At 47.2% G+C, this 27282-nt stretch overlaps 2 protein-coding genes across 2 annotated transcripts in view; both read right to left on the reverse strand.

Moving 5' to 3' along the window:
- Positions 1-5288, reverse strand: part of LOC311341686 (beta-arrestin-1-like) — an 11633-nt gene extending 6345 nt beyond the window's left edge. Inside the window, 4 exon segments of the mRNA XM_084466487.1 lie at positions 995-1039; positions 1207-1267; positions 1492-1522; positions 5026-5288. Coding sequence (XP_084322613.1) covers positions 995-1039; positions 1207-1267; positions 1492-1522; positions 5026-5045 — 157 coding nt within the window. The 5' untranslated portion in view covers positions 5046-5288.
- A 654-nt stretch (positions 5289-5942) lies between these two features.
- atg16l2 (ATG16 autophagy related 16-like 2) lies at positions 5943-27031 on the reverse strand. The gene is made up of 18 exons (XM_084466533.1): positions 26822-27031; positions 14740-14794; positions 14407-14467; positions 14131-14204; positions 13198-13449; positions 12642-12707; positions 12182-12250; positions 11866-11919; positions 11606-11711; positions 10249-10354; positions 9973-10043; positions 9726-9797; positions 9427-9547; positions 8920-9025; positions 8109-8255; positions 7795-7842; positions 6796-6897; positions 5943-6582 (listed from the first exon to the last, which is right to left on the reverse strand). The coding sequence occupies exons 1-18, from the start codon at positions 26940-26942 to the stop codon at positions 6489-6491; spliced, it is 1725 nt and encodes a 574-aa protein (XP_084322659.1). The 5' UTR covers positions 26943-27031; the 3' UTR covers positions 5943-6488.
- Between the last annotated feature and the right edge of the window lie 251 nt (positions 27032-27282).

Consider the following 27282-nt stretch of genomic DNA (forward strand, 5'->3'; position numbering starts at 1 on the left):
CACACACACACACACACACACACACATAAGCACAAGCACACTATCTATAATGCAGCATCTTGTCAATATAGTTCTGTCAATACTGTCTGTGATGTTTACATTTATCTTTCCATAACTAATACTACTCTGTGTGTATATATATATATATCAGTATAGTAATACTACACTGTGTATTTAGATATATAGATATCAGTATACTAATAGTACGCTGTGCATTAGACATAAAGATATCAAAATACTAATACTACGCTGTGTGTATGTATATATATATATATATATATATATATACAATAGATATCAGTATACTAATGCTACTGTGTGTATAAATATATAGTATATATAATTAACCTATATATAAATAAAGGTTTACTAATACTACTCTGTGCATATCTATATATATATAGATAGATAGATATATATGTAATGTTACTACTACTCATGTTGTTTATATATCTTCTTGCGGGGTGTGTGCGGTGATGACCCTGTCTGACTGGACTCTGGGGCTGGTGAGGCTGCACACCTGTTGCACATTGAGTGATCAGAGTGCACAGGTGAAGACTAAGGCCTAATACCTCCCCTAACCCTAGATTTTTGCCCTAACCCTATATTTTGCACATTCTTGTGTAGGGGTAGGGTGTCCCATTACTGTAGGGAGCAAGGGGGAGTGCTATTTTGCCCTTATAATCAACCCTCAAAACGTAGTGAGGTCCGATGCAGGCTTAAAACGAAGTGGAAGATTTACTGTTGAGGACAATCCAAACCAAGTGGAAGTTTTAAGGGGGGAGAAATGGGACAGGGCCCAGGGCAGGTGTGAGTATGTTGTCATGGTGATATTGGCCCCATGTAAACATTCACGCCTTTCCATCAAACCCATATGGCCCTATGGAATCAATTGCATGAGGTCACATGAGGAGATCAGCTTAATAAACCATATCACTGACGATGAGGATCAGTTCTCAGTTATAGGTCCTTCAGGCTCAATATTCATCCTCACCTTTCCTCTCCTTCAGGTATTCCGGGTCTATCAGGACAACGCCATCTGTGGAGAACACACACGCACACGCACACACGCATTTTTATGAATTGTGTGTTGTGTCTTGTCCCTGCGTTGTGGCACCAAGCGGAGCTGCGCTCCAATTTCGTTGTATGTTTCTGCTGCAATGACAATTAAAGTTGAATTAAATTCAATCAGAATGCTGGTCTCACCCAGAGGCTCCACCCACTCAACATGGTCCACAAAGTCCCTCTTCCCCAGGTACACGATGAGCTGAGGAGGAGGAGGAGGAGGAGGAGGAGGAGGGGGAGGGGAGGAGAAGGAGGGGGAGGGGAGGAGAAGGGGGAAGAGGGGGAGGAGGAGGAGGAGGGTAGGAAGAGAAGGAGGAAAAGGGGGAGGAGGAGGAGGAGGGGAGGAGAAGGAGGAAGAGCTTAGACTACATTCAATCTTCCTATTGTAACCATGGCAACCATCAGGAATTAGGTTAAGGAACGCACCTTTCCATTGGGGCTGGCTTTTTTAAAGACTCTGAAAAACAAACATATGTAAGTTATATATACACACACTACACACACACACACACACACACACACACACACACACACACACACACACACACACACACACACACACACACACACAGTATGTTGAGTATGGTTGTATAATATTACAGTAGTATACAGTATGTTGAGTATGGTGGTATAATATTACAGTAGCATACAGTATGTTGAGTATGGTTGTATAATATTACAGTAGCATACAGTATGCATACTAAGGTTGTCTGGCAGTAGTACAGCTGTAAATAAGTAGTACATGTAAAGCACTAGACATGTAATAAACACCAGGACTAGGAGATCAGTTGATCATTGGCTCAGCTCCTACTTCCTGTGCCTTCACCACAACTTCCTGTCCTAACACACACACATCCACCAATCAGATCAAGAGAGAGAGAGAGAGAGAGAGAGAGAGAGAGAGAGAGAGAGAGAGAGAGAGAGAGAGAGAGACGGTCTGTGTATGAAGGAGGAGGAGGAGGAGGAGAGGAGAGGAGGAGAGAGGAGGTGCTGGAGGAGGTGCTGGAGGAGGAGATATACAGTCTGTATATGAAGGAGGAGAGGAGGAGAGAGGAGGTGGTCGAGGAGGTGCTGGAGTTGGAGATATACGGTCTGTGTATGAAGGAGGAGAGGAGGAGGTGCTAACAGGATATTAAGGTGTCCCTCCTCTAATGCTGTCTAATGGTCTCCTTACGTAATGGAGACTAGGAGCTAGAGAGCTGCAGCAAAGTGCTTCACACACACACACACACACACACACACACACACACACACACACACACACACACACACACACACACACACACACACACACAAACACACACATATTCACACACACACACACACACACACACACACACACACACATATTCACACACACACACACACACACACACACACACACACACACACACTGTTTGGGTGTGTATGTGGATGATCTTGGCAGTAAGTGATCACAGATGATGATGATGATGATGATAATGAGTCATCCATTAGCTCACAGACTAAGGACAGCCAGACATGACTAGGGGTTAAAGGTCGCAGGTCAAGCTTGTGGTCAAGGCTATAGTGGGCGTGGCCTCAGAAGGATGAGGTGGAGCCTTATGAAGCTCACCTTGCTGATCGATAGCTGATCAATAGGTGACGAGGAGCTCTGTAATGGAGTCACTAAAGTGGAGAGACAGCTGATCGTTGGACTCCAGTCGACAAACCTCTCTCTCTCTCTCTCTCTGTATCTCTCTCTCTAAGTGTATCTCTCTCTCTCTCAATTAAATTCAAATGAGCTTTATTGGCAGGGGAAATAAACAACGGATCTCCTTCTATCTCTTCTCTCCCTGTCTCTCCTTCCTACCGCCCTCTCTCTCCCGCTCTCTCCCTCTCCCCTCATCTCTCCCTCCCTCTCCCTCTCTCCCTCCTGCTCCTCATCTCTCTTTCTCTCCTTTGTTATCGCTGCCTAGCTTAGCATGTTCGCATCCTCGTTTTGCACTACACACCTGTACAACTACACACCTGTACAACTACAACTACACACCAGTACAACTACACAGACCTGTACCATTACACACACACACCTTTACAACTACACACCATTAGAACTAGACTCACCTGTATCACTACAAACCTGTACAACTACACACACATGTAGAACTACACCTGTGCAACTACACACACACACCTATAGAACTACACCCACCTGTACAGCTACACACACACACACACACACACACCTATAGAACTACACCCACCTGTACAGCTACACACACACACACACACACACACACACACACACACACACACACACACACACACACACACACACACCTATAGAACTACACCCACCTGTACAGCTACACACACACACACACACACACACACACACACACACACACACACACACACACACACACACACACACACACACCTATAGAACTACACCCACCTGTACAGCTACACACACACACCCCTGTACAACTCCACACTTTAGAAATACACACACCTTCACAACTGTACACACCTGTAGAACTACACACACACTCACACACAACTGTAGAACTACACACACCTGTACAAATACACACACACACACACACACACACACACACACACACACACACACACACACACACACACACACACACACACACCTGTACAACTACACACGCCTGTACAGCTACATACAGACCTGTAAATCTACACACCTTTAGCAATATACACATATGCAGACCTACAAACACCTGTATAAATACTCAAACACAACTACATGCTGTAGATCCACGCACAACTGCAAACTACACACCTGTTCAGCTACACAAACCTGCATGACCAATACACACATCTGCAAACTACACACCTGTTCTGCCTGCTTAACTGCCTTGTAAAGCAGGCGGTAAATGGCCTCTGCCATTCAACCATTAATATGACATCATATTATAAGTTACAAACTATATTACCTAGTAAAATACATATTACAATGGATATATTATTGATCTATTTATCTATTACATAATACCATGTTACATATTATATTAGATACTATGACATTATGTTACATACTATATGACACTATACTCCATAATGTACATGCTCTATACTATATTATATTTACATATTATTTGATATGCTTCTTGAAATATAATATGGATTATATCATGTTATATATTAGGCTACAAGCCTTCCTTCTGCATGGTAGCAAAACACTGACGTGCGTGTGTGTGTGTGTGTGTGTGTGTGTGTGTGTGTGTGTGTGTGTGTGTGTGTGTGTGTGTGTGTGTGTGTGTGTGTGTGTAGGAGTGTATGTGTGTGTACTAAAGAAGAGCTTGTGTTATTCATTCTGTTAACACAGACCGTGTGCACGCGCGTGCACGCGGAGCCGGAAGTTCATTAATATTCTCTGCCGGAGCGCACGGGAAGTAGGAGCTCATGCATATTAATGAGGCAGATCTTTACGTTCCTCAACCAGCTCACTAACCACTACTACTGGTTAACATCGACTAGCGACCCCTAACTAGTAGTGTTAGGAACCAGGATTATCTACCAGCTCGCTCTTAACACATTCACACACTTGTAGAGCATCTGATACACGTCACACTCACGCGCACGCACGCACACGCGCACACACACACACACACACACACACACACACACACACACACACACACACACACACACACACACACACACACACACACACACACACACGCACAAACAAACAAACAAACACACACGTGTACACGCACAAACAAACACGCACAAACACACGCACGCGCATAAAACACACATAAAAGCTCGCGCGGACGCACACGTACATATGAGAGTGCGAACACGAAAGCGCGCGCACACACACGAACGGGGCATCAAAGTGTAAGAGAAGGGGGTATGCTATGTAGCAGCACGGGGAGCGGAGGAGAAAGAGGAGGAGGAGGAGGAGAGGAGAAGAGGAGGAGAGGGGAAGAGGAGGAGAGGAGAATAAGAGGTCGGTACCTGGTGCCCTTGTCTCCCATCGCGGCTCTGCGGGAGGCTCGTGACGAGACAACACTCACAGCCTCGCGCTCCAACTCCAGCTGGCCCTAGCTCGGTCCGCGCGCCCGTTAGCTCCGGCTGTAGCTCGCGCTGCCGTTCCCCCGAGTCGCGGCGGTTCTCCTCTTCGGAGGAGCTCTGTCTCCTCTACTGCTGCACGGACACCTCCTCTCTCTCTCCTCCTCTACTGAACGGACACCTTGTCTGTCTCTCGCGCTCACTGTAGGGTCACCTCGCTAGCGCGCTCTCTCTATCCCTCGCTCATTCTCTGTCGTGTTTCTCTCTCCCTCTCTCTCTCTCGCTCTCTCTCTGACGAGATGGATGAGAACCGTTGTCATGACGCCCAGCGCGAGCAAAGAGATGGGAGTCGCTGTCTCCTCCCGCTCTCCCTTATATCCGAGGAGTGGCGGAGCCTGGGGAGGAACGCTTTTCCTGTTGACGTCTCTCTGTCAACACACACACACATTAATACAAGCACGCACACACCCACACACACATAAATACAAGCACGCACGTACACATACACATTAAAGTACACACACAGTCTAACACATACACATACAACCACGCACAAAGTCACACACATAAATACAAGCAGGCACACACACATACACAAATAGTCACACACACACACACACACACACATTCATACAAGCACGCACACACACACACACACACACACACATAGTAAACACACACACATACATACATTAATACATGGCACACAAACAGATTCTCAGCCACATGGTGCTGATGCCTTGCCCGGGGGCAGGGCAGAAGGTGACCCTGTCGGAGGCCGGTTCCCCAGCTGCGGCTCATTAAGGAAGCTCGTTAGGACCCGTCCGCCGCAGGGCCGACCAATCACAGAGAAGACGCAAATAAACCCAAACAGACTCTTTATTAGTGACACACTTTATAGCATCTTCTATACACAGAAGGCCCCATCTGATTGGTCCAGAGTGGTCTCATAAGACCCCTTGTGATTGGTCCCGAGTGGTCTCACAAGACCCCTTCGGATTGGTCCAGAGTGGTCTCATGACATCAGCATTCCTGAGGATCAGTAGATAGAGACTGAGGTCTCTGTAGACCCTCATGTCTGTGGACCCCCTCCAGCTGAGACCCCTGTGGACCAGAGACCCTCTAGAGGAGGCCCCTGTGGACCAGAGCCCCCCCCTAGAGGAGGCCCCTGTGGACCAGAGCCCCCCTCTAGAGGAGGCCCCTGTGGACCAGAGCCCCTCTAGAGGAGGCCCCTGTGGACCAGAGCCCCCCTCTAGAGGAGGCCCCTGTGGACCAGACCCCCTCTAGAGGAGGCCCCTGTGGACCAGAGCCCCCCTCAGTCCTCATCACTGTCTGATGTTAGCAGGGAGGTGAACACCCACCCACTCCCCGGGTAGTGTGTGTGTGTGTGTGTGTCGTGGTTGGCTGGCTCAGATGTCACTCCACAGGACGGCCCGCCTACTCCTGTCCACGCTGACGACGTAATCCCCCGAGAGAGACCAGGAGACGGCACTGATGGAGGAGCTGCGCACACACGCAGACGCACACACACACACACACACACACACACACACACACACACACACACACACACACACACACACACACACACACACACACACACACACACACACACACACACACACACACACACACACACACACACAGATCAGCCTAAAGTGGTTTCAGATCGATCGTCCACCCCTGATTGGCTCCGGGTTCAGGTGAGCTACGTACCTGTGTTTCCCGGAGAGGCAGGTCTGCAGGTTGCCGTTGGTTACGCTCCAGATGTAGACGCCCCCGTCAGCGGAGCCGGCGGCAGCGTAGCCCCCGTCGGGGCTGGGCGGGGGGGGGTTACATCATTACTGACTAACTGCATCTGTTTACTTATTCACATTCTGTGGTTGCCAAGGAAACTGCAAAATCTCTCTCTCTCTCTCTTTCCCCCTCTCTCTCTCTCTTTCTCTCTCTCTCTCTCCCTCCCTCTCTCTCCCTCTCCCTCCCTCTCTCTCTCTCCCTCCCTCTCTCTCTCCCTCCCTCCCTCTCCTCTTTCGCCCTCTCTCTCTCTCCCTCTCCCTTTCTCCTCCCTTCCCTCCATCTGTCTCTCCCTCTTTCTCCCTCCATTTCTCTCTCTCTCCCTCCCTCTCCCTCTCTCCCTTTCTCCCTCTCTCTCCCTTTCTCCTCCCTTCCCTCCATCTGTCTCTCCCTCTCTTTCTCCCTCCATTTCTCTCTCCCTCCCTCTCTCTCTCTCTCTCTCTCCCTCCCTCTCTCTCTCCCTCCCCCTCTCTCTCTCTCTCCCTCCCCCCCTCTCTCTCCCTCCCTCTCTCCCTCCCTCCCTCTCCCTCTTTCTTCCTCTCTCTCTCTCCCTCTCCCTTTCTCCTCCCTTCCCTCCATCTGTCTCTCCCTCTCTCTCTCCCTCCATTTCTCTCTCTCCCTCCCTCTACCTGTCCCTCTCTCTTTATTTATTTCTTGCTCTTGATTTACAAGGCATTTAAGCAGGCGGTAAAACAAGCAGTAAAACAAGCAGTTAAACAGGTGTTTGGATAGGCAGTAATGGACAGAGAGGAGAGGAGATAAATAGAGGACATGAGGAGACAAGGAGAGAGGAGATGAAGTCAGAGGAGAAGAAGAGGAGGAGAGGAAGGATATATGAGAGGAGAGAGGAGGGGAAGAGAGGAGGAGAGAGGATGAGAGGAGAGGAGGTGAGAGAGGAGTCAGGTAAGAAGGTGAACTCACCTGAAGACTGCCTTGGTGCTGTCACTGCCACACTTAAACCCCTCAGCTCTGAGAGACAGACAGACAGTGAGACAGACAGACAGGATACTGTTAAAGAATAAGTTAAGCATAAATACAATTACCCCATTGAGTCCCGCCCCTCATCCCTCTAGCCCTGCCCCTAATCCATCTAGCCCCACCCCCTCCAACAGAGCTCCATTGTGCTCAGGTGGCTTCACATTTATATTCATGTTTTATTAAAATAAAATAGATCACATTAACGCCCCCCAACCTCTAGCCCCACCTCCAAAGACATAGCCCCGCCCCCCCCTCACCTCAAGGTCATCCTGTTGTTGCCCCTCAGGTCGAGCAGCTGGAGACAGTCGTCACGGCAACAGCTGAGGATCTGGCGGAGGTCGGAGCAAAGGTCCAGTGATGTCACTTTCCCCTGAGCAGGGAGTTCGAGAGTACAGCTGGCAGTCCTGTACACACACACACACACACACACACACATTAGACAGAAGCGCAAATGCATACATTATGGACACACACACACACACACACACACACACACACATTAGACAGAAGCGCAAATGCATACATTATGGACACACACACACACACACACACACACACACACACATACACACACACAAATTAGACACAAATACACACACACACACACTATAAATACACACATTATAGACATGCACATATACATTGCCGACACACACACACACACACACATGTGCACATTACAGACACACACACACACACACACACACAAGGGCTTCATAATGTGCGCTGACTTCTGTTGCTAGGCAACAGAAGTCACCGTAGAGACAGACAGCAGATGAGAGAAAATATCAAAGTGGTGATGATCTCACTGCTACAAAAAGCAGTCTGAGTAGCTTCTGTGGTTGTACTGGGCAGCTCCCAGTAGAACCAGTGGGAGAGGAGGAGAGAGTAGAGGAGGAGAGAGAGGAGAGGAGAGGAGGAGAGAAGGAGAGAGGAGGTGAGGAGGATAGAGGAGAGGAGGAGAGAGAGGGGAATAGGAGAGGAGGAGAGAGGAGGTGCAGGAGGAGAGAGAGAGAGGAGGAGAGAAGAGAAGAGGAGAGGAGAGGAGAGAGGAGGAGAAGGCCCTACCTGGTGTCCCAGAGTCTGATCTGTCCATCAAAGTGTCCACTGATGACAGCATTCTCAGAACAAACGAGGTCACTACAGTAGGAGAACACCTGCAGAGTAGACACACCTGGACACACACACACACACACACACACACACACATCAATACTCAGCATACGTACAGACAGGCCGACAGACAGACAGACAGGCAGACAGACAGGTAGTTAGAGACAGACATGTAGTTAGAGACATGCAGACAGGTAGTTAGAGACAGACAGACAGGTAGTTAGAGACAGACAGGCAGACAGACAGGTAGTTATAGACAGGCAGACAGGTAGTTAGAGACAGACAGGCAGACAGACAGGTAGTTATAGACAGGCAGACAGGTAGTTAGAGACAGACAGGCAGACAGACAGGTAGTTAGAGACAGACAAGCAGACAGACAGACGGGTAGTTAGAGACAGACAGGCAGACAGACAGGTAGTTATAGACAGACAGATGGGTAGTTAGAGACAGACAGGTAGTTACAGGCTGCTTTCTGCAGGTCCCAGAGTTTGAGGGTCCGGTCTGCACTGCCTGTCACCACCTGCTGGGGGCAGCCTCTGAACCGGGCCGCCGTCACCTTCCTGCTGTGACCGGTGAGGGTCACCTGGACACACACACACACACACACACACACGCACACGCACACGCACACACACACACACACACACACACACACACACACACACACACACATCAGCGTTTTCACCTCGTTAGTCAATTAGAGTTGAATCCAGATCAGTTACTTCATAGTTACTTCGTAGTTACTTCGTAGTCAGCGTTACCTTTGGAACTGAGTCGTCTATTCTCCACAGCAAGGCAGACTTGTCGTACGATGCTGCAAGTACCTTGAATCCCTGAAACACACACACACACACACACACACACACACACACACAACTCCAGTGTGAAATGTGGGTGTGGCTTGAAGGCAGGGGCGTGGTTTAACATCAGCAGTGCGGTCTACAGTAAGGGGGCGTGATTTAACATCAGCTGTGCGGTCTACAGTAAGGGGGCGTGGCCTGATCTTACTGTGTGGTCGAACTCGATGCTGGTGATTCCCTCAGTGCTGCCATCTAGTGTCCCTCTGTGGTTCAGCTGGCCTGCACACACACACACACACACAGGCACGCACACACACACACACACACACACACACACACACACACACACACACACACACACACACACAGGCACGCACACAGGCACGCACACACACACACACACACACACACACACACACACACACACAGTAAATAAACAGACACATGACGGCCACTCCCCCCCTTGTCTCCATGGTAACGCTACCTGCTTGGACATCCCATAGTTTGATGACTCTGTCGGTCCCTCCGGTGGCCAGCATGTCTGAGCTGGAGCTGAACCGCACTGCGTTGATTCCTTGCTCATGGGCATCCTGACAGAGAGAGACATCCCTTCACTTGACCTTTCACCCCTCAATCATGTGTGAGGTTGGTGTTGCTGTGGCAATGGTGTTTGGGTGGTGTGGTGGTGGTGGTGGTGTCGGGGTGGTGGTGGTGGTGTGGTGGTGAGGTGGTGCTGGTGTGATGCTGATGGGGGTGGTGGTGACGGTGGTGCGGTGGTGGTGGTGTGTTGATTATGGTGGTGGTGGTGGCGGTGGTGGTGGTGTGTTGATTATGGTGGTGGTGGAGGTGTGGTGGTGGTGGTGGTGGTGTGGTGGTGGTGGTGGTGTAGGGGTGGTTGTGGTGGTGTCGGAGTGGTGACGGTGTCGGGGTGGTGGTGGTATCGGGGTGGTGTGGTGGTGACGGTGTCGGGGTGGTGGTGGTATCGGGGTGGTGTGGTGGTGACGGTGTCGGGGTGGTGGTGGTATCGGGGTGGTGTGGTGGTGACGGTGTCGGGGTGGTGGTGGTATCGGGGTGGTGTGGTGGTGATGGTGTGGTATGGTGGTGTTGGGGTGGTGTGGTGGTGGTGGTGTCGGTGTGGTGGTGTCGGTGTGGTGTGGTGTCAGGGTGGTGTGGTGTCAGGGTGGTGGTGGTGGTGGTGTCAGGGCGGTGTGGTGTAGGGGTGGTGGTGGTGGTGGTGTAGGGGTGGTGTGGTGTCAGGGTGGTGGTGGTGTGGTGGTGGTGGTGGTGTCGGGGTGGTGGTGGTGGTGTGGTGGTGTGGTGGTGGTGGTGGTGTCGGGGTGGTGGTGGTGGTGGTGGTGTGGTGGTGGTGTGGTGGTGGTGGTGGTGTCGGGCTGGTGACGGTGTCGGGGTGGTGTGGTGTCAGTGGTGGTGGTGGTGTCGGGCTGGTGACGGTGTCGGGGTGGTGTGGTGTCAGTGGTGGTGGTGGTGTGGTGGTGGTGGTGGTGTAGGGGTGGTGGTGGTGGTGTCGGGCTGGTGACGGTGTCGGGGTGGTGTGGTGTGGTGGTGGTGGTGGTGTAGGGGTGGTGGTGGTGGTGTCGGGCTGGTGACGGTGTCGGGGTGGTGTGGTGTCAGTGGTGGTGGTGGTGTCGGGCTGGTGACGGTGTTGGGGTGGTGTGGTGTCAGTGGTGGTGGTGGTGTCGGGCTGGTGACGGTGTTGGGGTGGTGTGGTGTCAGTGGTGGTGGTGGTGTCAGTGGTGGTGGTGGTGTCAGTGGTGGTGGTGGTGTCGGGGTGGTGTACGATCAGAGGCGCTGCGTCGGTGTGGTCACATGTCTCTCCTCACCAGAGAGTGGCGCGCTCTGACAGGAACTCGCGCCGAGACGCACATCCTGCCGGGGCGGAACGCCTCCTGGTCCGCACCACACACCGAGTTACCCCGCCGCTTCCTCCTACACACACACACACACACACACACACACACACACACACACACACACACTGTATAAACATATGTTATGGTGTGTGTGTGTGTGTGTGTGTGTGTGTGTGTGTGTGTGTGTGTGTGTGTGTGTGTGTGTGTGTGTGTGTGTGAGTGTCTCTCACTCAAACAGCTCCTTGATGGACGTCAGGATCCGAGGTGTCGAGGCCGATGATGACCTGGAGGAAGAACATTCACAGTTGACCTTTGACCTGTCTCTGTACTGTCTAACCCCTACCTGCTCCTTAGTGACCTGTCTCTGTACTGTCTAACCCCTACCTGCTCCTTAATGACCTGTCTCTGTACTGTCTAACCCCTACCTGCTCCTTAATGCCCTGTCTCTGTACTGTCTAACCCCTACCTGCTCCTTAATGACCTGTCCCTGTACTGTCTAACCCCTACTCCGCTATAGATAGTAGTACTAGTCAACATTTATCTTACCTGAAGAGTCGTGTGTGGGCTCCCTCCGGGGGGTCCGTGGTTGGAGACGTGGGGTTGGACAGCGGACTGCTGAGGAACCACAGAACACGAGAACATCAGATCACTGGCTCCCAGAGACTCAAGACCCACCTGTTCAGAGTTCACCTATGAACCTACCTCCCCATAGCCTCTCTCCTTACCCCCCCCCCCCCCCCCCACCAACCCTCTTACTCACTTATTGTGTGTTGTGTGTCCTGGCACTTAAAAATAGCACTTAGCATCGTGTAGCGTCTTATCCTGGCTATCTCTGTTGTAGACGGGGAATGGGTTAACCTATTGATTGCTAGTGCTTGGCACTCCTTTACTGCACCGACAGATATATTGTTGTTTCTCTTTCTTCTGACTAATGGATTTATTGTAAGTCGCTTTGGATAAAAGCGTCTGCTAAACACCCTGAATGTAAATAATGTAAAGGTCTTACGTATCCATGGTGATGGGGGTTTCCTGGGCAGCCTGAAGGTCCTTCTGTAGAGTGACCTGTCGAGCTCTGAGACAGACAGACAGAAAGTCGACAGGAGACAAGACAGGAAGTAGAACCTTACTTGACTGTCAGACAGAGGACTAATGTAAGCGGTAAGCGGTTCCTGTTCTGGGAGTTAACCCTGTAGTTGAGGACTACAGGGTTCTATCAGGCTTCTGTTATCAGGGCTCTATCAGGGTTCTCCTATCTGGGTTCTACTATCAGGGTTCTCCTATCAGGGTTCTGTTATTAGGGTTCTATCAGGGTTCTGTTATCAGGGTTCTATCAGGGTTCTGTTATCAGGGTTCTATCAGGGTTCTGTTATCAGGGTTCTCCTATCCTGATAGGAGTAGGGTGATAGGGTTCTATCAGGGTTCTATCTGGGTTCTCCTATCAGGGTTCTCCTATCAGGGTTCTATCAGGGTCCTCCTATCAGGGTCCTCCTATCAGGGTTCTATCAGGGTTCTCCTATCAGGGTTCTCCTGGGTTCTGAGCGGTGGTGAGAGCGTGTCAGTACCGGGAGCGCCTCTCGTTGGCGGTGTTGAGGCGTGCGGCCGCCTGCTGCTTGTGTCGGATCACGTCCTCCAGGAGCTCCGCCCCCCGCTGCGTCTCCGCCCGGACGGCGGTCTCCGCCGCGGTGTGGAGCAGCAGCAGGGCGTCGTACTCCCGCTTCAGCCCCGCGTTCGCCTCCTGGACCCCCGACGCCCGGGCCTGCAGGGCCCGCTCCTCCGCCAGGGCCCCGGAGGCCCCCTGCTGGGCCCCCGACAACCTGGGGCCACAACCACACCCGTTACACCGCCGCTAACCACACCCTGCTGGGCCCCCGACAACCTGGGGCCACAACCACACCCGTTACACCGCCGCTAACCACACCCTGCTGGGCCCCCGACAACCTGGGGCCACAACCACACCCGTTACACCGCCGCTAACCACACCCTGCTGGGCCCCCGACAACCTGGGGCCACAACCACACCCGTTACATCGTCACAACTACACCCATTACACCACCACACCCGTTACACCGCCACACCCGTTATACAACCACACCCGTTACACCGCCACACCCGTTATACAACCACACCCGTTACAACCACACCTGTTACACCACCACACCCATTACACCGTTAGAACCACACCTGTTACACCACCACACCCATTACACCGTTACAACCACACCCGTTACACCACCACACCTGTTACACCGCCACACCTGTTACACCACCACACCTGTTACACCGTTACAACCACACCTGTTACACCACCACACCCGTTACACCGTCATAAGCACACCCGTTACACCACCACACCCATTAGACCAACATCCACCACACCTGTTACGCACACACCCACCACACCTGTTATAACACTGACACCCAGCAAGCTGAGTGGAGGGCAGTAAGAACACCCTCAGGTGGAGGAGGAGGAGGAGGAGGACAGGAGGAGATGGTACCTGCTTTGCTGCTCCTCCAGAACCTTCTGTTTAATGTTCACCTCCTGCTGAAGAGCCACCACCTGACACGCCAACTAGAGGGATAGGGAGGAGAGAGGAGGGATAGGGAGGAGAGCAGAGATGAGAGGAGAGGACAGGAGAAGAGAGAATAGATGACAAGAAGGTTTTACAGACAGCCATTTAGACTATTTTCCTATATAAGCAAACAGCCCAGAGCTTCCCTTTAAAAGACCAGAGTGCATGCTGGGAATTTGTGGACAAAACAGGAAGTCTGACCTCTCCTGTCATCGTCTTCAGGCGGTCATTCTGAGACAGGGCCTCTGGGCCTGAGGGGACCCTACACACACACACACACACACACAGACACACACACACACACACACACACACACACACACACACACACACACACACACACACAGAGACAGACAGACATGTCTTCATGTTCACATCATAAGTAATAATATCCAGATAGCCAATATGATTTATTGCAAATCTTCAATCTGTAATCTATTATACAATATATCATATGTTCCATTTATACAAAATACTACAAGCAAACAACAAGACTCAGAGAGATGGGGAGGGCGGTGGAGGTTGTCATGGTTACCTGGCAGTCCTCAGGAACCCTGCAGAGATGCTGGACTTCTCCAGCATGCGGCCGTCTGTTGACACACACACACACACACACACACACACACACACACACACACACACACACACACACACACCTTAGACTAGGTGACCTTAGACTAAGTGATCTTAGACTAGGTGACCTTAGACTTAGTGACGTAAGACTAAGTGACCTTAGAGGGCTCATTATTATTATTATTATTAGGGACCGAGCCAAACTTGGCAAGGACCCTATTGAAATCCTCATGTTTATTAGGGACCGAGCCAGAACCGGCAAGGTCCCTATTGTTTTTGATCCGATTATTATTATTATTATTTTTAACCATCTTCGACTGCATTTTTCCCCCCCTGCACATATTCTAAAACTCATTTTTATTTGGTACATTTGGTGGGACTGCTGTAAAATTTGAGATTCTAGCCGTCAAATTCACATTGGCCCCAAGGTGGCGCTATACCAACTATGCCAAAATTTCAACGTTTACACAAGCATAACTCGTCACTGGTTGGACCTACACCCATGAAACTTTTGCCACACATGCAAAACCTCATGATGAACAAATTTGCAGATACTAACTTAGCACTTCCGGTAGCCACATTTCCCGCCATTTTGAATTTAGTTAAAAACAGTAAATTCCCCAAGGATCCCAGGTTCTTCGAGTTTCACAAAAATCCTTTGGCAAATATCATCTATGGCCCATTATCTTCAATTTGACATAAGGATTAGTCTGTACACTAAAGTAGCAAGTACCCATGAGCCATTGAGTTCGAAAAGAGGTGTGTTTTTTACCAAAAAATTGGTAAATTGCACATATCTACATGAATTGGACTCCTATGATGTTGGACCTCTCTACTAAAGTTGTTCAGAATCAAATTCTGAACAAGATAGAGTAAAAAAAAAAAATTATGGGGCGTGGCTTCAAAATGGGCGTGGCCTGTTACTAAAATAGCCACAGTTCATAGACGCTATGTTTGATTTGAGCGGGACCAACTCAGTGGCCTTTGGGGACCAAAGTTCTAACTGCTCAAGTAAAATTAAGTCGATTGGAAAAACAACATGGCCGCCAGAGGCTCAAAATCACTCTGCGGAGACCGTAATAGTTATGAATATGAAATTCACAGGACACGTGTAGACTGTTGCCTGTACCTCACATACCAAATTTCGTGTTTGTCATGTTTGTAGCGCCCCCTACAGGAACTTTAAAAACCAGCCCCTGCGCCACGTATCACCAATATGTATGAAACTCGGTATGCATGTACAACATGCCAATACCTACAGAAAAGCCTCTTGGAACCATGCCCCAAAACCCACCGGAAGTCGGCTGTTCTCTTTTTTAATTTGCACTTTTACCGGCAAATTTCACTTTTTTACCGGCAAATTTCACTTTTTCGCCTTGTATTTGAACGAACTCCTCCTAGGGAATTTATCGGATCTGCTTCACAATTGGTCAGTACAGTCATGAAATGGGGCTCAACCAACGCCGTGTTATTTGTGACTGTATGTTGATGGGCGTGTCCGTGGCGTGCCTTCAAAGTTGGCCGTTTTGAATTCCGTGCTCTTATTTTCGCTTTTTTCGCCTTGTATTTGAACGAACTCCTCCTAGGGAATTTATCGGATCTGCTTCACAATTGGTCAGTACAGTCAAAAAATGGGGCTCAACCAACGCCGTGTTATTTGTGACTGTACGTTGAAGGGTGTGTCCGTGGCGTGCCTTCAAATTTGGCCGTTTTTCATGGAATTTTTTCACTTTTTCGCCTTGTATTTCAACAAACTCCTCCTAGGGAATCAATCTCATCTGCTTCTACAGATTACAGAAGTTCGCAAAAAGTTAAAATGACATAAGTTCGGGAAAAATTAAAATTAAAACTGCGCACAGTGATGAACGGGACCTCGTGGCAGCGCACATGTTACGAGGTCCCGTTCATCACTGCGCGCAGTTTTAAAAAAGCGCACATGTTACGAGGTCCCGTTCATCACTGCGCGCAGTTTTAATTAGGGACCGAGCAGAACCTGCAAGGTCCCTATTGTTTTTGGTCCGATTATTATTATTCTTTTCCTTCGTCTTCGACTGCATTTTTCCCCCCCTGAACATATACGAAAAGTCATTTTTATTTGGTACATTTGTGGGGACTGCTGTAACTTAGATATTCTAGCCGTCAACTTCACATTGGCCCCAAGGTGGCGCTATACCAACTGTTCAAAAGTGCAAACTTTGCACGAGCAGCACGCGTCACCAGTTTCACCTACACTCATGAAACTTTGCACACACATGCAAATCCTCATGATGAACAAAAAAGTCTCTCCAACTGAAAATTTCCGGGTTGCCAGATTTTCCGCCATTTTGAATTTTGTTAAAAACAGCAAATTGCCTAAGGATCCCAGGTTTTTCGACTTTGACAAAAATCCTTTGGCACATATCATCTATGGCCCATTATCTTCAATCTGCCATAAGGATTAGTCTGTACAATAAAGTTTAAAGCACCCATGAGCCAAAAGGTGTGTGGTTAAAAACGCTAAAATCTTTAATTGCTCATATCAACATCAACTTTCACTCCTATGATGTTGACCCAGATACAAAAGTTGTTCAGAATCAAATTCTGAACAAGATAGAGTAAAAATTTTTTTTTATGGGGTGTGGCTTCAAAATGGGCGTGGCCTGTTACTAAAATAGCCACAGTTCATAGACTCAATGTTTGATTTGAGCGGGACCAACTCAGTGGCCTTTGGGGACCAAAGTTCTAACTGCTCAAGTAAAATGACGTCGATTGGAAAAACAACATGGCCGCCAGAGGCTCAAAATCACTCTGCGGAGACCGTAATAGTTATGAATATGAAATTCACAGGACACGTGTAGACTGGTGCCTGTAGCTCACATACCAAAAATCCTGGTTGTCATGTTTGTAGCGCCCCCTACAGGAACTTTAAAAACCAGCCCCTGCGCCACGTTTCACCAATATGTATGAAACTCGGTAGGCACGTACAACATCACAATACCTACAGAAAAGCCTCTTGGACCCATGCCCCAAAACCCACCGGAAGTCGGCTGTTTTCTTTTTAAATTTGCACTTTTACCGGCAAATTTCACTTTTTTACCGGCAAATTTGACTTTTTCGCCTTGTATTTCAACGAACTCCTCCTAGGGAATTTATCGGACCTGCTTCACAATTGGTCAGTACAGTCATGAAATGGAGCTGAACCAACGCCGTGTTATTTGTGACTCTACGTTGAAGGGCGTGTCCGTGGCGTGCCGTCAAATTTGGCCATTTTGAATGGAATTTTTTCACTTTTTCGCCTTGTATTTCAACAAACTCCTCCTAGGGAATGTATCTCATCTGCTTCTACAGATTACATAAATTCGCTAAAAGTTAAAATTACATAATTTCGCTAAAAATTCAAATTAAAACTGCGCGCAGTGATGAACGGGACCTCGTGGCAGCGCACATGTTACGAGGTCCCGTTCATCACTGCGCGCAGTTTTAATTATTATTATTTTTAGCGAGTTTGACTGCATTTTTCCCCCCCTGCACATATTCGAAAACTCATTTTTTCTTGGTGCATTTTGTGGGACTGGTGAAAAATTTGATATTCTAGCCCTCAAATTCACATTCGCCCCTAGGTGGCGCTATACCAACTATGCCAAAATTTCAACGTTTACACAAGCATAACTCGTCACTGGTTGGACCTACACCCATGAAACTTTTGCCACACATGCAAAACCTCATGATGAACAAATTTGCAGATACTAACTTAGCACTTCCGGTAGCCACATTTCCCGCCATTTTGAATTTAGTTAAAAACAGTAAATTCCCCAAGGATCCCAGGTTCTTCGAGTTTCACAAAAATCCTTTGGCACATATCATCTATGGCCCATTATCTTCAATTTGACATAAGGATTAGTCTGTACACTAAAGTAGCAAGTACCCATGAGCCATTGAGTTCGAAAAGAGGTGTGTTTTTTACCAAAAAATTGGTAAATTGCACATATCTACATGAATTGGACTCCTATGATGTTGGACCTCTCTACTAAAGTTGTTCAGAATCAAATTCTGAACAAGATAGAGTAAAAAAAAAAAAATATGGGGCGTGGCTTCAAAATGGGCGTGGCCTGTTACTAAAATAGCCACAGTTCATAGACGCTATGTTTGATTTGAGCGGGACCAACTCAGTGGCCTTTGGGGACCAAAGTTCTAACTGCTCAAGTAAAATTAAGTCGATTGGAAAAACAACATGGCCGCCAGAGGCTCAAAATCACTCTGCGGAGACCGTAATAGTTATGAATATGAAATTCACAGGACACGTGTAGACTGTTGCCTGTACCTCAGATACCAAAAATCGTGGTTGTCATGTTTGTAGCGCCCCCTACAGGATCTTTAAAAAGCAGCCCCTGCGCCACGTTTCACCAATATGTATGAAACTCGGTAGGCACGTACAACATGACAATACCTACAGAAAAGCCTCTTGGACCCATGCCCCAAAACCCACCGGAAGTCGGCTGTTTTATTTTTTAATTTGCACTTTTACCGGCAAATTTCACTTTTTTACCGGCAAATTTCACTTTTTCGCCTTGTATTTCAACGAACTCCTCCTAGGGAATTTATCGGACCTGCTTCACAATTGGTCAGTACAGTCATGAAATGGAGCTGAACCAACGCCGTGTTATTTGTGACTGTACGTTGAAGGTCGTGTCCGTGGTGTGCCGTCAAAGTTGGCCGTTTTGAATTCCGTCGTCTTATTTTCGTTTTTTTCGCCTTGTATTTGAACGAACTCCTCCTGCGGAATTTATCAGATCTTCTTCACAATTGGTCAGTACAGTCAAAAAATGGGGCTCAACCAACGCCGTGTTATTTGTGACTGTACGTTGAAGGGTGTGTCCGTGGCGTGCCTTCAAAGTTGGCCATTTTTCATGGAATTTTTTCACTTTTTCGCCTTGTATTTCAACAAACTCCTCCTAGGGAATGTATCTCATCTGCTTCTACAGATTACATGAATTCGCTAAAAATTAAAATTAAAACTGCGCGCAGTGATGAACGGGACCTCGTGACAGCGCACATGTTACGAGGTCCCGTTCATCACTGCGCGCAGTTTTAATTCTTCTTCTTCTTCTTATTTTTCCTCATCTTCGACTGCATTTTTCCCCCCCTGCACATATTCGAAAACTCATTTTTATTTGGCACATTTTGTGGGACTGGTGAAAAATTTGATATTCTAGCTCTCAAATTCACATTCGCCCCTAGGTGGCGCTATACCAACTATGCCAAAATTTCAACGTTTGCACAAGCATAACTCGTCACCGGTTGGACCTAAACTCATGAAACTTTGCACACATATGCAAATCCTCATAATGAAGAAATTTGCAGATACTAACTTAGCACTTCCGGTAGCCAGATTTCCCGCCATTTTGAATTTAGTTAAAAACAGTAAATTCCCCAAGGATCCCAGGTTTTTCGACTTTGACATAAATCCTTTGGCACATATCATCTATGGCCCATTATCTTCAATCTGACATAAGGATTAGTCTGTAGGATAAATTTCAAAGTACCCATGAGCCATTGAGTTCAAAAAGGGGTGTGTTTTTCACCCCAAAATTAGTAAATTGCACATATCTACATTAATTGGACTCCTATGGTGTTGAACCTCTCTACTAAAGTTGTTCATAATCAAATTCTGAACAAGATTAAGTCAACACTTTTTCAAATGGGGCGTGGCATCGAAGTGGGCGTGGCCCGTTACTAAAATAGCCACAGTTCATAGACGCAATGTTTGATTTGAGCGGGACCAATTCAATGGCCGTTAGGTACCAAAGTTCTAACTGCTCAATTAAAATTAAGTCGATTGAAAAAACAACATGGCCGCCAGAGGAGGGTCGATCACTCTGCGGAGATCATAATAGTTATGAATATGAAATTCACAGGACACGTGTATACTGGTGCCGGTAGCTCACATACCAAAAATCGTGTTTCTCATGTGTGTAGCGCCCCCTACAGGAACTTTAAAATGCAGCCCCTACGTCACGTTTCACCAATATGTATGAAACTCGGTAAGCACATACAAGGTCACAATATCTACAGAAAAGCCTCTTGGACCCATGCCCCAAAACCCACCGGAAGTCGGAAATTTTAATTTTTTCATTTTCACTCTCGGCGGCCATTTTGAATTTTTTTCACTTTTTGGCCTTGTATTTGAATGAACTCCTCCTAGGGAATTTATCGGATCTGCTTCAAAATTGGTCAGTACAGTCAATAAATGGTGCCGAACCAACGCCGTGCTATTTGTGACTGTACGTTGAAGGGCGTGTCCGTGGCGTGCCGTCAAAGTTGGCCATTTTTGAATTCCGTCGCCTTGTATTTGAACTAACTCCTCCTAGGGAATTTATCGAATCTGCTTCCAAATTGGTCAGTACAGTCATGAAATGGTGCTGAATAAACGCCGTGCTATTTGGGACTGTACGTTGAAGGGCGTGTCCGTGGCGTGATGTCAAAGTTGGCCATTTTGAATGGAATTTCACTTTTTCGCATTGTATTTGAACAAACTCCTCCTAGGGAATTTATCGCATCTGCTTCACAATTGGTTAGTACAGTCAAAAAATGGTGCTGAACCAACACCGTGCTATTTGTGACTGTACATTGAAGGGCGTGGCCGTGGCGTGCCGTCAAAGTTGGCCATTTTTGAATTCCGTCACCTTGTATTTGAACTAACTCCTCCTAGGGAATTTATCGGATCATTGATGTAGGGTTAATAATGTTAGTTAAAGTTGTTACAACATGTAATTCAGTTAAATGTGCTCTTACATGTTAATGTCAAAACAATCAGTAGGACACCACAGGGCACCTCTGCTTCTACAGATTACATAAATTCGCGAATTTTTTTTTAAACTGCGCTTTTTTAAAACTGCGCGCAGTGATGAACGGGACCTCGTGCCGGCTTGCGGCTGCGTCACGTGCGGTCCTAACATGTGCACATCTTGCCAGCACACATGTTACGACGGCACGTGACGCGGCCGCAAGCCGGCGCGATTTTTTTTTAAAACTGCGCGCAGTGATGAACGGGACCTCGTAGTGGCGGCTGCAAGCCGGCGCGAGGTCCCGTTCATCACTGCGCGCAGTTTTAATTAGGGACCGAGCCAAACTTGGCAAGGACCCTATTGAAATCCTCGTGTTTCTTCTTCTTATTATTATTTTTCTCCGTCTTCGACTGCATTTTTCCCCCCCTGCACATATTCGAAAACTCATTTTTATTTGGCACATTTTGTGGGACTGGTGAAAAATTTGATATTCTAGCCCTCAAATTCACATTTGCCCCTAGGTGGCGCTATACCAACTATGCCAAAATTTCAACGTTTGCACAAGCATAACTCGTCACCGGTTGGACCTAAACTCATGAAACTTTGCACACATATGCAAATCCTCATAATGAAGAAATTTGCAGATACTAACTTAGCATTTCCGGTAGCCAGATTTCCCGCCATTTTGAATTTAGTTAAAAACAGTAAATTCCCCAATGATCCCAGGTTTTTCGACTTTGACAAAAATCCTTTGGCACATATCATCTATGGCCCACTATCGTCAATCTGACATAAGGATTAGTCTGTAGGATAAATTTCAAAGTACCCATGAGCCATTGAGTTCAAAAAGGGGTGTGTTTTTCACCCCAAAAATAGTAAATTGCACATATCTACATTAATTGGACTCCTATGGTGTTGGACCTCTCTACTAAAGTTGTTCATAATAAAATTCTGAACAAGAATAAGTCAACAATTTTTCAAATGGGGCGTGGCATCGAAGTGGGCGTGGCCCGTTACTAAAATAGCCACAGTTCATAGACGCAATGTTTGATTTGAGCGGGACCAACTCAATGGCCGTTAGGTACCAAAGTTCTAACTGGTCACCAAGAATTAAGTCGATTTAAAAAACAACATGGCCGCCAGAGGAGGGTCGATCACTCTGCGGACACCGTAATAGTTATGAATATGAAAGTCACAGGACACGTGTAAACTGGTGCCTCTAGCTCACATACCAAAATTCGTGTTTCTCATATGTGTAGCGCCCCCTACAGGAACTTTAAAAACCAGCCCCTGCGCCACGTTTCACCAATATGTATGAAACTTGGTAGGCACGTATAAGGTCCCATGACCTACAGAAAAGCCTCTTGGACCCATGCTCCAAACCCCACCGGAAGTCGGAAAGTTTAATTTTTTCATTTTCACTCTCGGCGGCCATTTTGAAATTTTTTCACTTTTTTGCCTTGTATTTGAATGAACTCCTCCTAGGGAATTTACTGTATTTGCTTCAAAATTGGTCAGTACAGTCATGAAGTGGTGCTAAACCAAAATCGTGCTATTTGTGACTGTACGTTGAAGGGCGTGTCCGTGGCATGCCGTCAAAGTTGGCCATTTTTGAATTCCGTCGCGTTGTATTTGAACTAACTCCTCCTAGGTAATTTATCGGATCTGCTTCAAATTTGGTCAGTACAGTCATGAAGTGGTGCTGAACCAAAATCGTGCTATTTGGGACTGTACGTTGAAGGGCGTGTCCGTGGCGTGATGTCAAAGTTGGCCATTTTGAATGGAATTTCACTTTTTCGCATTGTATTTGAACGAACTCCTCCTAGGGAATTTATCGCATCTGCTTCACAATTGGTCAGTACAGTCATGAAGTGGTGCTGAACCAAAATCGTGCTATTTGTGACTGTACGTTGAAGGGCGTGTCCGTGGCGTGCCGTCAAAGTTGGCCATTTTTGAATTCCGTCGCCAAAAGTTGGCCATTTTTGAATTCCGTCGCCTTGTATTTGAACTAACTCCTCCTAGGGAATTTATCGGATCTGCTTCAAAATTGGTCAGTACAGTCATGAAGTGGTGCTGAACCAAAATCGTGCTATTTGTGACTGTACGTTGAAGGGCGTGTCCGTGGCGTGCCGTCAAATTTGGCCATTTTTGAATTCCGTCACCTTGTATTTGAACTAACTCCTCCTAGGGAATTTATCGGATCTGCTTCAAAATTGGTCAGTACAGTCATGAAGTGGTGCTGAACCAAAATCCTGCTATTTGTGACTGTATGTTGAAGGGAGTGTCCGTGGCATGCCGTCAAAGTTGGCCATTTTTGAATTCCGTCGCCTTGTATTTGAACTAACTCCTCCTAGGGAATTTGTCGAATCATTGATGTAGGGTTAATGATGTTAGTTAAAGTTGTTACAACATGTAATTCAGTTAAATGTGGTCTTACATGTTAATGTCAAAACAATCAGTGGGACACCACAGGGCACCTCTGCTTCTACAGATTACATAAATTCGCTAATTTTTTTAAAAACGGCGCTTTTTTAAAACTGCGCGCAGTGATGAACGGGACCTCGTGCCGGCTTGCGGCTGCGTCACGTGCGGTCCTAACATGTGCACATCTTGCCAGCACACATGTTAGGACGGCACGTGACGCGGCCGCAAGCCGGCGCGATTTTTTTTTAAAACTGCGCGCAGTGATGAACGGGACCTCGTAGTGGCGGCTGCAAGCCGGCGCGAGGTCCCGTTCATCACTGCGCGCAGTTTTAATTCTTCTTATTATTTTTCAGAACTTCGACTGCATTTTTCCCCCCCTGAACATATTCGAAAACTCATTTTTTTTTGGTGCAATTGTGGGGACTGGTGAAAAATTTGATATTCTAGCCCTCAAATTCACATTCGCCCCTAGGTGGCGCTATAGCAACTGTTCAAAAGTGCAAACTTTGCACAAGCAGCACGCGTCACCCGTTTGACCTACACTCATGAAACTTTGCACAGACATTAAAATCCTCATGATGAACAAAAAAGTCTCTCGAACTGAACACTTCCGGTAGCCATATTTTCCGCCATTTTGAATTTAGTTAAAAACAGTAAATTCCCCAAGAATCCCAGGTTTTTCGACTTTGACAAAAATCCTTTGGCACATATCATATATGGCCCATTATCTTCAATCTGACTTAAGGATTAGTCTGTACAATAAAGTTTAGAGCACCAATGAGTTCTAAAAGGGGTGTGGTTTAAACCTCGAAAATAGTTAATTGCTCATATCAACGTCAAGTTGGACGCCTATGATGTTGGCCCCAATACAAAAGTTGTTCAGAATCAAATTCTGAACAAGATTAATTCAACAATTTTTCAAATGGGGCGTGGCTTCGAAATGGGCGTGGCCTGTTACTAAAATAGCCACAGTTCATAGACGCAATGTTTGATTTGAGCGGGACCAACTCAATGGCCATTAGGTACCAAAGTTCTAACTGCTCAATTAAAATTAAGTCGATTTAAAAAACAACATGGCCGCCAGAGGAGGGTAAATCACTCAGCGGAGACCGTAATAGTTATGAATATGAAATTCACTGGACACGTGTAGACTGCTGCCTGTAACTCACATACCAAAAATCCTGGTTCTCATGTTTGTAGCGCCCCCTACAGGAACTTTAAAATGCAGCCCCTACGTCACGTTTCACCAAAATGTATGAAACTCGGTAGGCACGTACAAGGTCACAATACCTACAGAAAAGCCTCTTGGACCCATGCCCCAAAACCCACCGGAAGTCGGAAATTTTAATTTTTCCATTTTCACTCTCGGCGGCCATTTTGAATTTTTTTCACTTTTTTGCCTTGTATTTGAATGAACTCCTCCTAGGGAATTTATCGGATCTGCTTCAAAATTGGTCAGTACAGTCATGAAGTGGTGCTAAACCAAAATCGTGCTATTTGTGACCGTACGTTGAAGGGCGTGTCCGTGGCATGCCGTCAAAGTTGGCCATTTTTGAATTCCGTCGCCTTGTATTTGAACTAACTCCTCCTAGGGAATTTATCGGATCTGCTTCAAATTTGGTCAGTACAGTCATGAAGTGGTGCTGAACCAAAATCGTGCTATTTGAGACTGTACGTTGAAGGGCGTGTCCGTGGCGTGATGTCAAAGTTGGCCATTTTGAATGGAATTTCACTTTTTCGCATTGTATTTGAACGAACTCCTCCTAGGGAATTTATCGCATCTGCTTCACAATTGGTCAGTACAGTCATGAAGTGGTGCTGAACCAAAATCGTGCTATTTGTGACTGTACATTGAAGGGCGTGTCCGTGGCGTGCCGTCAAAGTTGGCCATTTTGAATGGAATTCTTTCACTTTTTCGCCTTGTATTTCAACTAACTCCTCCTAGGGAATTTATCGGATCATTGATGTAGGGTTAATAATGTTAGTTAAAGTTGTTACAACATGTAATTCAGTTAAATGTGGTCTTACATGTTAATGTCAAAACAATCAGTAGGACACCACAGGGCACCTCTGCTTCTACAGATGACATAAATTCGCGAATTTTTTTTAAAACTGCGCTTTTTAAAAACTGAGCGCAGTGATGAACGGGACCTCGTGCCGGCTTGCGGCTGCGTCACGTGCGGTCCTAACATGTGCACATCTTGCCAGCACACATGTTACGACGGCACGTGACGCGGCCGCAAGCCGGCGCGATTTTTTTTTAAAACTGCGCGCAGTGATGAACGGGACCTCGTAGTTTATTATTATCACATTATTACCCGCTGAGACCACCTGGCACAACACTGACTATCACATGAAGGCATGTTCTCTCATCCACTCTACATCCGTTCAATAATCGCTACAGGCCCAATCTTTAATTAGCCCTCAATCTTTAATTAGTTGTCATTAAAGATGGATTTTTGTTGATTAGTTGATCAATATGCACAATCAATTACCTTTTTGCCAACAGAAACATAAAAAAACAACGAAAAAGATGCGTACAAAATAAAAGGGATTCCTCCTGCTTTACTGAATACTTTTCACGACACGGAACAACATGGAAGGTAAAATACCAACATTCATTATCGACATTGGACACACACCGATGACTATGAAGTGACACGCAGAAGCCGTCCAAGTACAGTAGGACTGGATACATATCATATACATCTTTACTTAGTGTGTGAGTTCATATCTTTACATCCCGTGAGTGTATTCTTACATATATCATATTCATAGATCTTTACTTAGTGTGTGTGTTCATATCTGTACCTCCTGTGAGTGCACTCTTCCATAGATCCTAACCTCTGTACTCACAGTGTCGGATCAGGTCGCTGAACGCGTCGCGCTGCCTCTGGTCGCGGCGCTTCAGCTGGCGGATCACCTCCCCCTTCCACCCGGAGACCGGGGAAGGCTTCACGGCCACACAGCTCATCATCCCCGTGTCTGGACGGCCACACAGCTCATAATAATCCAGATGTAACTTATTGTTCACTTTGTCTCCTGTCAGTTTCTCTTCCTCGCTACTTGTTGTGTTTTTCTCTCAGCCAATCACCACCAACTTCGATTCGTCTTCCTGATTTGACCACACCCACATATTTGCGTGTGCGGTGGGAGAGTGGTGTGTGTTTGCTGTGTGTTTGTGCGTGGTGGTACTGAACCCTCAAAATGATCAAATACAGACCTAGTTTCAACTAGTGAACAAGTCCTACTGCAGTACAACTAGTTTGTGAACAAGTCCTACTGCAGTACAACAAGTTTAAACTAGTGAACAAGTC

Source organism: Micromesistius poutassou, assembly GCF_964030765.1.
Source record: "Micromesistius poutassou genome assembly, chromosome: 4".
Classification (NCBI taxonomy): domain Eukaryota; kingdom Metazoa; phylum Chordata; class Actinopteri; order Gadiformes; family Gadidae; genus Micromesistius; species Micromesistius poutassou.

Coding starts and splice junctions, on each gene's coding strand:
- atg16l2 (XM_084466533.1), bottom strand. CDS start 26,942: ATGATGAGCTGTGTGGCCGTGAAGCCTTCCCCGGTCTCCGGGTGGAAG. Junction 14,205..14,406: donor TGAAGACGATGACAGGAGAG/GTCAGACTTCCT, acceptor CTATCCCTCTAG/TTGGCGTGTCAGGTGGTGGC. Junction 12,708..13,197: donor GCCAACGAGAGGCGCTCCCG/GTACTGACACGC, acceptor TGTCTGTCTCAG/AGCTCGACAGGTCACTCTAC.